The sequence below is a fragment of the Columba livia genome, chromosome 1, assembly GCF_036013475.1.
Source record: "Columba livia isolate bColLiv1 breed racing homer chromosome 1, bColLiv1.pat.W.v2, whole genome shotgun sequence".
In the NCBI taxonomy this organism is placed as follows: domain Eukaryota; kingdom Metazoa; phylum Chordata; class Aves; order Columbiformes; family Columbidae; genus Columba; species Columba livia.
Genome location: NC_088602.1, coordinates 45,937,144 through 45,953,550, shown reverse-complemented (window position 1 = coordinate 45,953,550; position 16,407 = coordinate 45,937,144). Strand labels below are relative to the sequence as shown.

At 43.4% G+C, this 16,407-nt stretch overlaps 1 protein-coding gene across 31 annotated transcripts in view; it reads left to right on the top strand.

The window, feature by feature from the left end:
* Positions 1-269: 269 nt before the first annotated feature.
* Positions 270-16,407, top strand: part of MYCBP2 (MYC binding protein 2) — a 198,400-nt gene continuing 182,262 nt past the window's right edge. For 17 of the 31 annotated variants that reach the window (XM_065056111.1, XM_065056306.1, XM_065056147.1 and 14 more), the window contains exon 1: positions 655-1,023. In XM_065056111.1, coding sequence (XP_064912183.1) covers positions 743-1,023 — 281 coding nt within the window. In that variant the 5' untranslated portion in view covers positions 655-742. Of the gene's footprint in view, positions 1,024-16,407 lie in introns of all 31 variants that reach the window. The other 14 variants (XM_065056264.1, XM_065056253.1, XM_065056218.1 and 11 more) reach the window with 3 other exon arrangements.

Sequence of the window (16,407 nt, the reverse complement as noted above, 5' to 3'; positions counted from 1 at the left end):
CAGCCGGACACCGAAATACAACTGTCAGACAGACAGACACGCACCCTCAACAGGGCGAAGGATAAGCTCCCTGTGACAACCTACGGGTCCCAGGAGGCCCGAGCCCAAGCGGGAATGACTTCGGGGACCCCCACGGGCGCCCCCGGGCTGCGGGACCGCCCGGTGCGTCCCGTCCCCGCGCAGCAGGTGCGGGCTCCGGCCGGCCCCGGATTTCCCGGGGGCCGCGCAGGGGGCGGGGCGGCGCATGCGCCCGCCGGCCGGGCTGGCGGCGGGAGGGAGGTGGGGCCGGGGCGGCTGCGCGGAGAGGGCGGTGGCGCCGCTGAGGAGGAACTCCGGTGGAGAAGCGGCAGCCGCCGGCCTCCGCCCCCGCCCCTGCCCCTGTAGGGGGAAGGGGGAAAAGAGTGGCTGGGCCCTCCTCCCCTCTCCCCGCCGTTCCGGAGGCATACGGTCTTGCCTAGAGCCCGGCGTGCCCGCCGGTGGGAGGGAGCGGCGGCCGGCGCTGCGCCCAGGGCGGAGGGCGAGTGGGCGGGCAGCCGGGATCCCGAGCCGCCGCTTGAGGGGAGGAGAGGGGTGTTCCCGCACCCCCGGCCCGGCCCGGGTGGATGAGCAGCCTCCGGGGCGACGGCGGCGGCTTTTGCGGCCTCTCCATGGCTGGGCCCCGGCGGTGAAGGCAGCGGGAGCCGCCTGTGCCCGCGTCGCGCCGGGAGGCAGCGCAGCCACCAGGGGGCGGGCGGGGAGGGGGATGAGCGCCGCAGCCGCCTCTGCGGGAGCCGCCGTCGCCGCCTGCACCGGGGCCGAGGGCGGCTTCTTCTTTCCTAGCGGCGCTGGTCCGGCGGGGCCCATGGGGCCCGAGGAGTGCTCAGCCGGTGGGCTGGGAGCCCTGCCAGGCGCCTTGGCGCCGCCGTCGCTGGGCTGCCGAAGCCGCTACCAGCTGCTGCTCTCCGGGAAGGCCCTGGCCGACAGATACCGGAAGATTTACACGGCGGCGCTGAGCGACCGGGAGCTGGGGAGCCACCCGGGCAGGTAACGCACGCCGAGTTCCCTCCCGGGCGCGACGGGCAGCCCCGGCGGCCGCCGCCGCCCCCTCCCATCGCCGGCTGGGAGCGGCCCTCCCCCCGGCCCCGTGCGTGCACGGCAGTGGCACGCTGCTCCGCTCCCGGCCGCCGCCCTCCTCATCCTCCTTCCTCGCTCCCTTGTCAGCGCGGTTGCCCCCGCTGCCTCTGACGTGTGGCCCCCGCCGGGCCCCGGGAGACGGACGGGGTGGTGATGTAACCCGGTGACTGCCCAGGTGCCACCCCCTGCCCGCCACCCGGGCCCTGCCGCTCGCTTGGCCGGCGTTACGGTGCAGATGGCGCTGCCACCCCCTTCCCGGGGCCCGGGCGGGGAAAGCAGTTACCTGTGCCCGCTCCCCTCCCCCAGCGCGGAGGCCGGAGTCTCCATCACGCCCTTGCGGAGGATAGCGGTGTAAAGTCCCGCTCCGCCCGGCCTTCTGCGGCCGCCTCGGGGGATAGAGCGTTTCCTCATGGTGTCCATGTTGAGACCTCGGGCAGAGCTCGCTCCGGCCGGGGCCTGTCGTGTCACTGGGACGGGTTGAACCCTGTAGTCTCTACCGAGACGCGCCGCTGCCCTCTGGGCAGGGCACCCGCGGATCCCGCTAGCGGGACGTTGGTGCTTTGCCGTGTGTCGGAGCAGCCTTCAGCTGCCCTGTCTTATTTTTCCTCCTTTTTCGGTGATCTCTCCCTTTGCCGCCTTGTTGGCGGCCCCGGTGTCTGGAGAGAGGCTGCGTCCAGGGGGAGCCGGGGGGGCTGGGGAGGAGTGCGCCGCACCCACCTAGTTCCCGAGTTCCCCCCGGAGGATCACAGAATCACAGAATGTCAGGGATTGGAAGGGACCTCCAAAGATGATCTACTCCAATCCCCCTGCCCGAGCAGGAACACCTAGATTACACAGGAAGGCGTCCAGGAGGGGATCGTGCCCCTCGGGGCTTCCATTCCGCCGGCAGCTGCTCGTCCTGCCAGCCAGCTCTCGGGCTCCGTCCCCGGGCCGCAGCAGGGTTGCCTGTTGCTCCTGCCGCGTTTCGCTCCCCTCGACCTGAGTGCTTGACCGACGGGCCGGGCCCGGAGGCGCCGTACGGTGCCGAGTGGCGGCGGGGAGGAGGCTGCGGGCTGGGGCGATGAGGGGCCGCGGCGGCAAAGCGCGACGCCCGCCGCCCCCCCCCGCCGCGGCCCCCAGCCCGGCCGGCCCCTCCCTGCAGCGGAGGCGAGGGCGGGGTGCCCGGCCGGAGCCCCTGGCCTGGCGGCTGCTCGGTGTGAGGGGGACGAGGGGCGGGTTTCCCCCCTTGGTGCCCGGGCGCTCCCCATTGTTTCTCTCCGGAGGTCGCTGAGGGTGCGGATGACACGAAAACCGGCACCTTCCTGCGTTCTCAGCCTCTGCTGGCCTTAAGCTGTGGTGTGGGTGGCCCAATCGTAAGGAGAGCTTTGAGTCACCCTTGTATTAAGTTTGTAAACGGTTGCAAAGCACTAGGTAGTTGGCTTATTCGGTTTTGGGGTTGTATTTCTCAGTCTGACTGGAACAGCAGGGCTTCTTTTCCCCGCACAGAAAGGCTGTGTCTGGGAGTGGGATGAACATAAGGAAATAAAAGAATAACATAACTTTCCCGGTTTGCTTATGGCAAATCCTGGAAACATGGACTCTTAACAGTGGCATTTGACATCTTTGCAATTACTGAGTTATTTTCACGGTGTATGACAGGGTAGCTATAGCTTTTTGTTGGTGTTTTGTTTGTTTGTTTTGTTTTTTCCTTATATAGACCTGTGTTTTCTTACCCCGTATATTCCTTAGTTTAGAGCTCACGCTTCCCCCTTTAAATCTTCTCTTCCTACTTTTGAGCTTTATGTCATATAATCCTGGGACTGCAAGTGCTAAGTGTAAGGAGATCAGCTATGCAGCTTTCCCATAGTGTTCAGATATTTGTCTGAGTTTTGCCTCAATGTGTCTGTATTTTTTAAAGCTGTACTTTTGAATTTGTCATGTCCTCCATGTTTTTTAATTTCAGAATAATTCAGCTGGCATCTCTAGTACTTACAGTTGTATAAAATAATAGCTTTCGGTGGGTGTGAATGTTGATGTTTATTGTTCTTAAAATAATTACTGTTAACTACAGGGTACCATAGGTTGCATTATTTTGGGTTCTGTTTCCTATTAGCAGATTCTTACAAAAATACCAGTTAAAAGAACAGGTGACATTTGTGGTTATGCTATGTTTTTATTCTTGAAAGCTAGTTTTAGTCATTTATCTTGGCTACCTTGTGTCATTTCACAGTAAATCAAAAGACCCAGATTCCTGGTGCAGAGGAAACAGGTTATATTAAGCTACTGGCAAGTAAATGGCAGTTAACACTGGTAGATACAGCCAACATGCATTGCAGGGTGTTTGAGAGGAGTAATTTTCAATAATCAGCTAGTTGTCTGCTCTGTCTCTCGGTACTCACCCTCAACATCTTGTGTATCAGGCTGATGGCAGCCAGTGTACTGCTTGTGGTCTCCACACTCCAATTTAGGGTTTGAGGACTTCAGTTACCTGGTAGTCTTAAACAGAATGGTCAAAAATGCTTTTTACAAAAATGGTAAAAATCCCAAACGTTTTCTGAAGAGATGCTGTGTAATTCGTGAGTGCATCTAGTTGCGACAGTAGATAACAGTGCCAGATAAAGTAATTGGAGGTTACGATAATATAGTTGATAGTGGTTTTTATCTGTGTGGAAAATCTGAAACCTATTAATCTGCCACTAAGAGTGTGACTAGAAAAATATCTTGAAGTAGCTTAAAAAAACTAGATAAAATTGTTTATTAGCATTAACAAAATTTCTTCCTGTGCTCAGAGAAGACTCTGATTTGAAGAATGATAGCACAACCTGCTTGTAATGTTTTGACATAGAATTTTTGCTTCAAGTCTGCAGAATTGTACTTCGTGCTTCTTGTGGTGTGACCAGCACCTGCCTCAGCAATGGCTTTTATTCCAAACCTGACTTGAGGAAGAACTAGAAAGCAGTATGAAAATGTAGACAGGGAAATTAAACATTGTGGAGATTATCTGAAAGTCACAAGTGAGATTAATTTTACATTTGCAAGGTGTTTGTGCTGGCTGTCATCTGAAAGTGATGAATATTATGTGTTGGGTAGGATGTGGTAACTGGCTTTGAAACAGAACTAGTGACCCTTTGCATTCCCTCATGTGATACTAGCTACTGTGTTGTGAACACTGGTCTCCAAAGGAGGTGGTTTGGCTGCTGTGCTTGTTCCCCCTGCCACGTTGACATAATTATTTATATAGTCTCTTACAGTCACAGATTAGAGACTCGCTCTGGGTTAAAATTAACTTGGCAAAAATGACTCGTGGTAATCCAGACTAATTCCCTGATCTGGCTCACCTTGTGATTTTGCTTGTGACACCGTGAGGTGAAGGGCCGCACAAAGATCTACGTGCAGAGAGGTAGGAGCAGAGAAGCTGCTTTCTTGCTAGTGCCAGTCTAATAATTTCATGAAAGGAAGCAGAAAAAAACAGCTAATCCTGCAATGTAACATACAACTGTCTTTGCTCAAATAACAGTGTTAAGAATCACTTATACTACTGTTAGCAGTGGGAAATCAAGATTGGTTTGGAAGATAAATCTACTCTGAGTGTGCTTAATTTGTAGTCTCTGTTTTGTGGCTACTGAAAGATACAAAAATGACTAAGTAATGGCATAATGGCTAGTGTAGCCATGAAAGTGTAAAACAGTAGTAGGAAGTATGAGCCTCTTCAGAGGGCAAGTGAAAACTTCTTGCTGTTGGAGTGTGGTCTCATGTGCTGGGTTCTGAGTGGATGTAACTGGAAGTCTGCTCTTTGTTACTGAAGTAATATAAGTTGTTAACTCCTTTCGGTCCTGAAGCTTTGGATTTGCGAAGTAAGGTAGTAAACTACTATTGCTGATTTTTCACCTTTTTGCTGTCTTCAAATACACACTTTTTTTGTTGTATTGCTTAACAAACATCCTCACCCAGCTGAATTGCTGCTGTTATCTATTATGCATCTCAGGGGTTTCCCTGAACTGTCAGTTCATTTATTCTTTTTCCTATGTATATACTACCAGAAGTACCAGTTAGTCTCTGTGTGTTCTTTGAGACTTTTTGTCAAGAATGGAGAGTTATACAAATTTGGAATGGCTTTAGTGTCGCCTCTTTTGCAATGAAGATGTTCACTACATAAATTTAACTTAAAATTTCAATATTACAATGACAATATACTCTAAAATGGCAGTAACTTCATCACCAGGTCAAAGTGGTTTCATCTGTTTTACAGCTTATCAAGTGATCTTTACCTAAAAGTTTTGTAGTTGTTTTTTTTTTTCTTTTTTTTTTTCTGTAGCACATCAATTCAGGCACTATAAAAGTAACATCATGCAGATCGAAGAATCATTTCTGAATAGGTTCTCCTTTGGTTCCATTTGCACTTTAGATTACTCGAGAGAACTGTGTCTGGATTTCTGTAGTAACATCAAGTATCAGAGATTCAGCAGTGTTTATTGAATAATATACAATATTGAAAATTTCTAACGTTCCTTAATAAGGGGAGACATTATTTTTGAACTTGTCAGGTGCTTAATTTGTTTGCTGCATAAATTTCAGTAGAAGCATTCTATCATTCAAGTTGTTGAAATCATCAGCCGTTTGAAAATACAAATGCTTTTTGGAGGTTACTTTTTTTGTCCGTTACTTTGTTGCTAAAGTTGCCACATTTAACTTAGATCCTTCAGAGGAGAAAAGCTTCTATTTGTGTTGTGGGGATAAAACCACCAAACAAATCTCATGTTGTGAAGTGGCTTGATTGAGTTTAAGGAGAGTTTTAGTGATGACTGGAATGTAAAATTTCTGATATTAACCAGAAATCGGATGGATGTATTTCCACCCATTTTGGCTGAAAAAGAGGCAGACAACTTACTTTCATTTTGTGATGATTCTTTCTAGTAGATGATATACATCCTCTGGAGCAAATTGATCCATAGTTTAGTCTTCAGGCTTTTTGAAGTTAACACAAAGTCTTCCCATATGCCCCTTCTAATTCCCAGTAATGCAATGCTTATTTGGCCCTGTGAGATTTTAAGTATATATTTTTCAATTTTATTGGAGAAATGCTACTGAAATGGTTCATCTTTGCACTGCCAAGTTATTAAAGAATTTGCAGAAACCATGTTTAGAAAATTTAGATATGTGAAATTTGTGTTAATTTGTGATTGTTGGTGCACTAGAAAGCCTTGATTTCTTCAGATCTAAAGCCTTTACAAAAGCTGGAAGCTGTTTTTTATTTGGGACTTGATGCTTTTTTTAAAAAACAAACTATAATTGCAGAAAGTTTGGAAGCATTCATTTGATTGATTAAATACGTAAACACTAACAAAGTGGTAGAGGTGTTTCTTCTGAAGTATTGTGCATTCTGTATTGTATTTTCCTGTTTATTCCTGTGGAAAGGTTTGCTGTGTAGCTCCCTTCCAACTGGAATATTCTAGTCCATTCTATTCTTCTGTTTTTTTTTGCAATTATTTTTTTTTAATGTCATTTCTACCAAAAAAAGAAAAAGTTAAATAAGTCAGTCCTTATGTAAACTTAAAACTTCATTCAATCAGAAAATTTGTTGTGCTGTTGAGTCTTACATTAAGCTCACCTGTGTATTAGAAAAGCTGATAAGAGTTGCTGTGTGCTTTAGGCTTTTTAGCTGCAGTATAGTGAAATATTGCACTGTTGGTTAATAGGGATTAACTAGTGACTAAACTGTATTTTTAATTTATATTTTGATAAGGAACACAGTTTTACATAGTAGTTCTTCTAAAAATGCTGTAGTGGTTGCTTTGTCTAACACTGTATTTGTGTTAGTGTAGAAAGCATAATGATGGAAGCTGGAAAGAAGCTAATAATGTTGAGAGACTTAAGATGTTTATTAGTGTGTGTGTGTGTGTATATATATATATATGTATATATAAATACTGTATATAAAATCTTTGAAAAATTATAAAACCTGGAATCCAGGAGAATATTCAGGTTTTGTGGGTTGATAGAAATGTTTGTCCTTTTCACAAAAATAGAGGCTGAGACAGCCTTAGAAGTCTACTGATGCTAACAGACAACTTTGTCTTTTGTAGTCATGCATCCTTCTGCTCCTTCTTTTGGAAGGAAAGTGCACAGTTTGCAAAGGAGTTAGTGCCTGTGATTTAATCACATTGTGTTATTTTTATTTATATATATAATTTTTTTTCTTTTTTTTTTTTGGTGTGGTGTGAGGGTTTTTTCCCCCCCCCCCATTGTTTGTTTTGGGTTACAAAATAACACTATGTGGAACCTTTTGCTCTTCAGTTAAAAGTTCAGTTGTAGGCCAAACTGGAATTGAACAGAAGTTATAAAAAGCTGTTAAGCTATTCTTTTTTTTTTAGCATTGGGAATGTGCTTGTGTGAGAGTGTGTCAGGAATTAATAGGAGAAGCTACAGTTCTTGTGCTGTTAATTAGTGACATTCTGAACATTCACCTGTGGAGAGATTGATGTGTTCTTCCCCTAATTAATTTGTTACTGAATCATGTGTGTTGGGTACCTAACTATTTAGCTGTAATATTTTGGTCATTATTGTTTGAGCCCTTTTAGTGTTCACATGCTAATTGTCTTAGGAAGTGTTTTTTTACTAAGGTAAATAATAATGACAGCAGGTTATTGCCTCTTTTTCAGTTTCCATTACCCGCTCTTAGGTTTTGGCATCCTTGTAGATGCTTTTCAAGTGTAGGGAAGGCCTTACATTGTTTTCCTTTATTGCTAGGTTAATCCTTGATGTTTGATAATCTCTTGATATTGCTACTGCTTTTGAGGATCTTGGCTGCTCAGGTGTGCTCCAAAATAACATTATTTAATGTGTTTAAGACTTCTAAAATATTTTATCCTTTCTGAATGTCAGGTTTGGGATTACAAATGAGAATATTTGTGGGAATAAGGTTGTAGGTGTTGGTGTCTGTACAATGGCAAAGTTCTTAAGAGTGGCAGCTCATATGGCTGAAATATTAGCATTATAGTTTTAGTAATTAAATCCAAGTGAGGTCATTGCATTATTTTTTTTTTTTTTTCCTGTGGACAATGAAGTCTTTTCCACTTTAATCCAGCAAACGTTGCTTGAACATTCTGCTGACATTCACAAGAACTAGGAATTTTATTATGCACACAGAAGTAAATATAATTCCTAAGTGGAATCAGCATATTAGATTTTCGACGATTGTGGTTTATTCTGCTTAATATTTTAACCAGCTACTGTTTATATTTTCTTTCTAATTTATTTTGAAGTGGCTACAGCTGGCAATTTGAGGAATAATGAAAGAATTATTTTTGCTTAACTGAAATTAGACTTCACTTCCATTTTTTCAAAGGTGTTTGAGTTCTCTTGGCGATTTTCATATTAAGTCTGATTTCCTGTACTCAGCAATCTTCTGACTTTCTAATCTGTGTGTCCCTGGGATTCTTACACCTAGTTATTTGAAACCATTTGTGTGTATATTCTATTTTTTATTTTTCCTTTTATGTTGTTGGTTTGTGATGGGTTTTTTGCATGTTCTTTTTATTTTGTTTTTAAACTGGGAGGAAATGCCAGTTAAAGTTTCAGTTTCAATTACGCTATCTGCTTGTGCATGCTGATGGTCTGGTAGGTGGCAAAGATAAGCAGTTAAAGTTAGGCTGGAGCTGGTGCAATATAAGAAGTGATTCCTGCATACTTAAAAGCTTAATGTTGAATTTGTGTTTCTGCTATGTTAACCACCAGTTGTGGGGGTTTGGTTCTGTTTTTCCTCCCATGTTATGATCTTCCTCCTGGCCAAAATATTCTGAAGATGTTTCTTTAGTGAATTCTTTTCCTGACATGTGACTGTGTATGTTTCATCCAACCCACAATTTAAAGACTATTTATGTCTTAATAGAAGGCACATATGACATATCTGTAATATAGTCTTTGGTGCTGAAGTTCTTCATGCAAGCTCTTTTCCACATAATTTGTTTATTTTGGAAACTTTATCACTTGCAGCATTTCTTAAATACATCGTTGCATTTTTGTCTTTCTTACCTTGCTTGCCGTAAACACTGCTTCACACTGAGGTGTTGGTTGAAATAGTAGTATTATGATTAACTGAAGTTTTTATGTTGTAAATATACTCTTCCACAGCTAATATTTTCCAGGGGTCTTTCACAGCCAGTTCCTACCATTGTGCCCCTCCCAAGGATGAATACTAGAAATTTGCACAGGTAAATGGCCTCCCTGTGCTTTAAGTGGCTGCATTAAGGTATATGGTTTCTGTACATTTAGATTTAATGTTTCATATGTTATGAAGCATATTACTATGCTTAACATGCTTTTTTCTTAGTAGCAAGTATATCATAGTAAATAGCATGTTATAGTTCACTGCCTCCATTTAAACTGATGAATGTGTTGGTGGACTTAATTAGTTTTTATTGTTGTAACTGATTTAAACTTCTTTCTTTGCATCTGGTATATCTATGACTACTTAGGCCTGAAAATACTGTGAGGATTTTTCTTTTGTTATTAATTTAATGAATCTACATCTATACCAATTGTACGCCATAGAAAAGAAACAAAACTTCAGCTTCCTTGTCCCTATATATAACTGGAGCCCTGTAGTTAGTTTAGTGCTGTTCTTTATTTTCATTTTCTTACCTTAACTTTCCTTAACTTGTATTCCCACACACAGTTGTCTAAGGCAGTGGTTTTTGAACTGAGGCTTTTGAACTCTTGGAAAATACTTTACAGATTCCATGAAAGGGCCTTGTGGTTTAACCCCAGTAGGCAGCTCAGCACCACAGGCTGCTTGGTCACTCTCCCTGCAGTGGGATGGGAAAGACAGTTGGAGGAATAAAAGTGCAAAAACTTATGAGTGGAGATAAAGACTAATAGGTAAACCAAAAGCTGTGGGCAAAATAAGGAATTCATTCACATCAGCAGCCCGGTTTTTAGCCAGCTCCAGGAAAGCAGGGCACTGTCATGCGTTATGGTTACTTGGGAAGACAAGCCCCATAACTGTCAATATTCCCTCCTTCCTCTTCCTTCCCTCAGCTTTATATACTGAGCGTGATGTCATATGGTATGGAATATCCCTTTGGTCAGTTGGGGTCAGCTGTCCCAGCTGTGTCCCCTCCCAACTTCTTGGGAGGTGTGAGGTGTGAGAAGGAGAAAGAAAGGGCCTTGACTCTGTGTGAGCCCTGCTCAGCAACAGCTAAAGCACAGGTGCATTATCAGCTCTGTTTCCATCACAAATCCAGAATGCACAAGCACCATGCAAACTTCTCTGAAGAGAATTAGCTCTGTCCTAGCCAAAGCCAATACAAAGAGAAAGAAAGATAAGGTCAGAAAGTATAAGACTATTGTTTGTAGTTTAAATTTGTGGGAATGATCCAAACCGCTTCTGAAAAATTCTGTAAGTTTGCAAATGAAAATAATTAGAAGTCTCTTCTCTAACTTGTGCTGCAGTGCCATAGTATTCAGATGTTTTTGGTTGTGATCTCTATCAGTCTGGAAGAATGTCTAGCTAAGAGTTTTAGCCTTAACAAGGTTAAAGTCTGAATTCTTCATTTTACTTCTGCAGTGTTATCCTTGTTGCAGTTGATAACATCACTCTTCTATTGCTGAGCCTTTAAGCCAACGAATGTCTTTATGCAGATCTGCAGCCAGTCATTTACATTACATTAAGATGAGCTTGTTCTTACAGAAATATCCTGTGTTTTATTATTTCAGCCTCTTATTTTGACTGTTTTATGAGTTATGTGTGTAGTTATTTATGACTCACTTCTTATCTGGTTTTGCCTTTCCTTTCTCTCCTACTAGCCAATGCACTATGCTTTTTAACAGATATGCTCGTATGTCTTCGTTATGCTAGTATGTTTTCAGACTGGTCATGTCTCTATTCCATTTCTCTTCAAACCAGTCAATTCTCTATCCCATTTTATTTCTAGAATATAGTATTCTACGAGGTTGAACATTGACAGCTGTAAACTGTCATTAACTACTGGTAATGTGCTTTTTCTTAATAAGTACAATTCTTCCTAAACTTAATGGAGCATTTTCACTCAATTAAAATTTTGCTGACATAATTCTATGTAAGATAGCTCTGTATGCACTTTGGTTTTGGTAGTTGCAATTAGATAGGAAAGTGGCCAAAAGCATGGATATTGTAATCTTTTTTTATGGTTGAATGTCACTTTTATTTTAAAAAAAAAAAAAAAAAAGGAGACCTAAAAATGTTAAGGTTAAAAGATACAGAAATACTTTACACTGAAAAAACTTGAGGTAGAATATTTTCTTTGCATGTGTTCTTACAGATCTAATTTCATAGCCGATGTCATAGTGAATAAAGAAAAATGAAATTATTACAGAAAAGAAATTACAACTGTCAGTGGTCATACTGCGAGACCATTTTCTCTGTGGAGAACACTTTGTAGGGCTGCTTTCTTGTGTGTTTTCTTTGTTTAGGTGAGATAGATTTATGCTGTTTTGGAAGCATTTTCAGTTATAAACCGGATCCAGATACTGTTTTGTACTTTTGCACTTTTGTCATGGTTAAATGAAAATCAGATCGATTTTACCTGTCTAGTTGGCTTTTAATTTCATTTGTAGAGCCTGCTGTATTTATGTTTCTGATTGTACTGGAGAGACCTTAGAAAGAACATTCAAGAAACTGGAATAATTCCTTTATTTCTTAAGCCTTCAAAATTTCAGCTTTGAGGGGGGGGAAAAAAAAAGGTAGTTGTTTTACAAAGTTAATGTGATAGTAAAGATGATACAAGTTGATGTCATAGTCTTGAAAAATAGTTCTGAGTTACAAAACTAAACTCATTATTAAAAAGATGTGCAATTTCAGCTGACAAGCAGTAGCACATTGAAATCCCAACTGAATGATCGAGTAGCAAGATGGGCTTTTTCTTTTGGATCGCAGTGAGCAGGGGGAAGTTCCAGAACACAGTGATGGGGCTGTTAGTCTTACCCATTTTCCAGGTATTTATGTCTTAACTGTATGTAACTCTACGTTCCACCCCAGGCAGTGTTCTCTCAAATCCATCAGTTTCCTTCTGAGTTTTCTTAACCCTTTCAGATGCCTTAGAAGCCCAATATAGCCTGTCTTACTAGACTGTCTCTGTTTTCCTCTAAGTGAGTCTTAACTGGATTGCAGTTGATGTTCCTTACCCTGATTTATGGTTTTAGGTGACAGGATTTTGATGATTTTTCCATTTGTAGATACACTGCTTAAGTCCTGACTTATCTTTATATTGGCATGGGTGAAAATCCACGTCAGAATGCTTGATTAATAATGCAAAGAAGATAGTGCATGAGCTGGTAATGGTTTGGAGCATATGCACGTGGCTGTTAGAATGACAGTTGAGCTTTACTGAAAATTTGGGTTCCTCAAGTGTTAGATCTCAGGCTTACTAAATGAAGATATCAATAATTTTAGATATTTGAGGTCATCTGAGGATAATATTGTTGTTGTCAATCAAAAAATACCACGCTGTTATTAATTGGGGAAAAAGTTGATTGTGTTCCCTCGTGTTTTGGGATCTGCCTTTCAAGATGAGCAGTTTTCCCCTTCAGTGATTCTCACTGCTGAGTTCCTTAAAAAAAATCTGTAGCCCTTGATGAAAAATAATAGTACTCCCAGTAGTTTTCAGTAGCAGTAGGTAATCTACAGATACCTCAAGGGCAGGGAGAGCAGTGGATGTTCGCTGCCTCAACTTGAGTAAGGATTTTCACACTGTCTCCCATAGAATCCCAGAGCTGATGAAGTACAGGTTGGGTAAGTGGACAGCGAAGAAAATGGAGAGCTGGCTAAATGAGTGGGCCTGGAGGTTTGTGATCAGTGACCTGAAGTCCAGCTGGAGGCAAGTCATTGGTAGTGAACCCTAGGAGCTGGTACTGGGACCAGTCTTTGTTTTATGACCTGGGTGCTGGGACAGAGTGCACCCCTAGTGAGTTCATAGGTAGTACAAAACTGAGAAGAGTTGCTCCTTCATCCTGTGGTTGTGTTTCCATTCACAGGGACAGGCTGGAGAATTGGGCTAAGAGGAGTTTCATTAAATGCAACAAGGAGAAATGCAGAATCCTGCATCAGAGGAGGAATAACCACAGTGGGGGCTGACCAGCTGGAAGGCAGCTCTGCAGAGAAGAGCTCTGCATACTGGTGGACAAAAAGTTGACCGTGAGTCAGCAGGTTGGACGAGGTGTTCTCTCCTTGGCACTGGTGAGGCTGCATCTAGAGTGTTGAGCTCTGGGCTTTCCAGTACAAGAGAAAGACAAACATACTGGAGAGAGTACAGTGCAGGGCCACAAAGGTGATGGAGGGTCTGGAATGTGTGTCTTGTGAAGAAGGGCTGAGAGCTGGGACTGTTTAGCCTGGAAAAGAGAAGGATCAGACTGGATCTTATCAATGTAGGGAGAGAATGAAGAAGAGGGAGCCAGACTCTTCTCAGTAGTGCCATCAACAGGACAAAAGGCAATGGGCACAAATTGCAAATAATGATATTCTACCTGAACACAAGAAAGCACTTTTTTTACTGTGGGGATGGTCAAGCACTGGAACAGGTTGTACAGGGAAGGTTGTGAAGTCTCCATCCTTGGATATCTTAAAATCCAACTGCACATGGTACTGGACAATCTACTGTGACTGGCCCTGCTTGAGCATAGAGGTTCATAGAATTGGTCACAGAATTACAGAATTGTAGAGGTTGGAAGGGATCTCTGGAATCCATCTGGTCCACCCTCTTCTGTTCAAGCAGGGCCACCCAGCACCATGTCCAGGTGGCTTTTGAATATCATAAAGGATGGAAAGTCCACAACCACTCTGGGCAACCCTCACATTAAAAAGGTGTTATGCTAAGAGTTTCCTTTTAACCTGAATGATTCTGTGATTTTTGTAATTCCTAGGAAAACAGACAACAAAGAGAAGGGATCTGTATGAAATTTACATGTCTGTCTTCTGACAAGAGGTGTCAGAGGGAGCAAATACATGGAATGCTGAATGATTAGTTCTTGCAGCAGAGCTGTGTTGCAAGATGTGGTCATCATGTTACTGGAAACTTGTATTGGACCTCTATGCTATAGCTCAGTGGAAGTGAATATGAGGGGAACTGAAAAGGTAGCAACAGTTGTACATTTAAATAAGTTAAAGCTACCTGTTTGTGCTAACATTCTTGTAGGTAGAGCTGACTGGTAACAAGATCCAATGTTAAGTCATTTATTAGAGTATTTTTAAGCTATATTAAGGTCTTTTGTGTATCAGTCTTGCTGACGTGGGTGGGTATCTAGTGGCAATTAGTCCCTTTTTTGGGGATATTACTCCATAAGCCGTAGCTTTCCTCTTCTGCAACTTGTCTTCCACTTCTGTTTTGTTTGCTTTTTGTTTTGCTAGAAGATATATTCAAAATTCTAATGCATCACAGCAGGCAAAAATACGGTCTGTGGGCCAACTGCTGTACAAGTGAGCTACTTTGGCTGCGATTTTGGCAGCAGCAGTAACTTATTTTTCCTACCCTGCCCGCAGCTGTGCAAAGAGGAAGGGAAGGTCAAGCTGCTGCTTCATGGAGGTATTTTTCATGAAGTACTTCACAGAGCAAGTGTTACCTCGACAGAGATATTCTAACACCCGGGGATACTAAGCAGTGGCTACAAAATTTTGTTTGCAAAATGCGTTTCATCTGAAGAGTTCTGTAGATTTTGTTGCCAAGTTAGAGTGAAAGGATTTAGATGAGTTTATTTCTTCAGAAATGTACATTCTTGGATTTTTTTCTACTTGTGGTAAAGTAAAATTTTGAGTCAGTTTGTGATAGTACTATATGGTGTAATATATACTCTGTGTGCATGTATGCTTTCTAAAGCTTGTTAATACTTAGTTTTGCATTACACTGAGAGAGTTTGTGTATTTGTATAACACACATTTGTGTGCCAGGTTTCAGTTTGTATATGTGTATTTTGTTGCCTGTTAACTATATTATGGCAAGTCATTTTGGAAACTTGATAAGTATTATTGTAGGTGATATGAAAAATGAAGCATTAAAAAGCTTTTGGAACTATGGCTTGTAAGCAGATGTTTATCATGACAAGCGCAGATTGGTTTTTTTGGGTGGTATTTATTTCCCTTCTTCTTGCAGTCTATTGACACTGACCCCTTGATTGAAAGCGTGTTGGATATTTCAGTGACAGAAGGAATGATTAGTTGTGGCTACTTGGTCATCAAAGGGAAGTATCTGCAAAGGCAAAAGTAAAACAAGAAAAGCCTGAGGACAGTTCAGTGGGGTACTTTACAGAATCACAGAATGTTAGGGATTGGAAGGGACCTCAAAAGATCATCTAGTCCAATCACCCTGCCAGAGCAGGAACACCTAGATGAGGTTGCAAAGGAAGGCGTCCAGATGGGTTTTGAATGTCTCCAGAGAAGGAGACTCCACAACCTCCATGGGCAGCCTGTTTCAGTGCTCTGTTACCCTCACTGAGAAGAAGTTTCTTCTCAAATTTAAATGGAACCTCCTGTGTTACAGTTTATACTCATTGCCCCTTGTCTTATCATTGGTTGTCACCGAGAAGAGCCTGGCTCCATCCTCATGACACTTTACATATTTATAAACATTAATGAGGTCACCCCTCAGTCTCCTCTTCTCCAAGCTAAGGAGACCCAGCTCCCTCAGCCTTTCCTCATACAGTAGATGCTCCATTCCCTTAATCACCTTCGTGGCTCTGTGCTGGACTCTCTCCAGCAGTTCCCTGTCCTTGCTGAACTGAGGGGCCCAGAACTGAACATAATATTCCAGGTGCAGTCTCACCAGGGCAGAGTAGAGGGGAAGGAGAACCTCTCTTAACCTACTAACCATGCCCCTTCTAATACCCCCCGGGATGCCATTGGCCTTCTTGGCCACAAGGGCACAGTGCTGGCTCATGGTCATCCTGCTGTCTACCCAGACTGCCAGGTCCCTTTCCCCTATGCTGCTCTCTAATAGGTCATTCCTCAACTTATACTGAAATCTGGGGTTGTTCCTGCCCAGATGCAAGACTCTACACTTTCCCTTGTTATATTTCATTAAATTTTTCCCTGCCCAACTCTCCAGCCTGTCCAGGTCTCGCTGGATGGCAGCACAGCCTTCTGGTCTGTGAGCCACTCCTCCCAGCTTGGTGTCATCAGCAAACATGCTGACAGTGCACTCTATTCCCTCATCCAAGTCATTGATGAATATATTGAATGGTACTGGTCCCAGTACTGACCCTTGAGGCACTCCACTAGATACAGGCCTCCAGCTGGACTCTGCCCCATTGACCACGACTCTCTGGCTTCTTTTTTCTTCAACCAGTTCACAG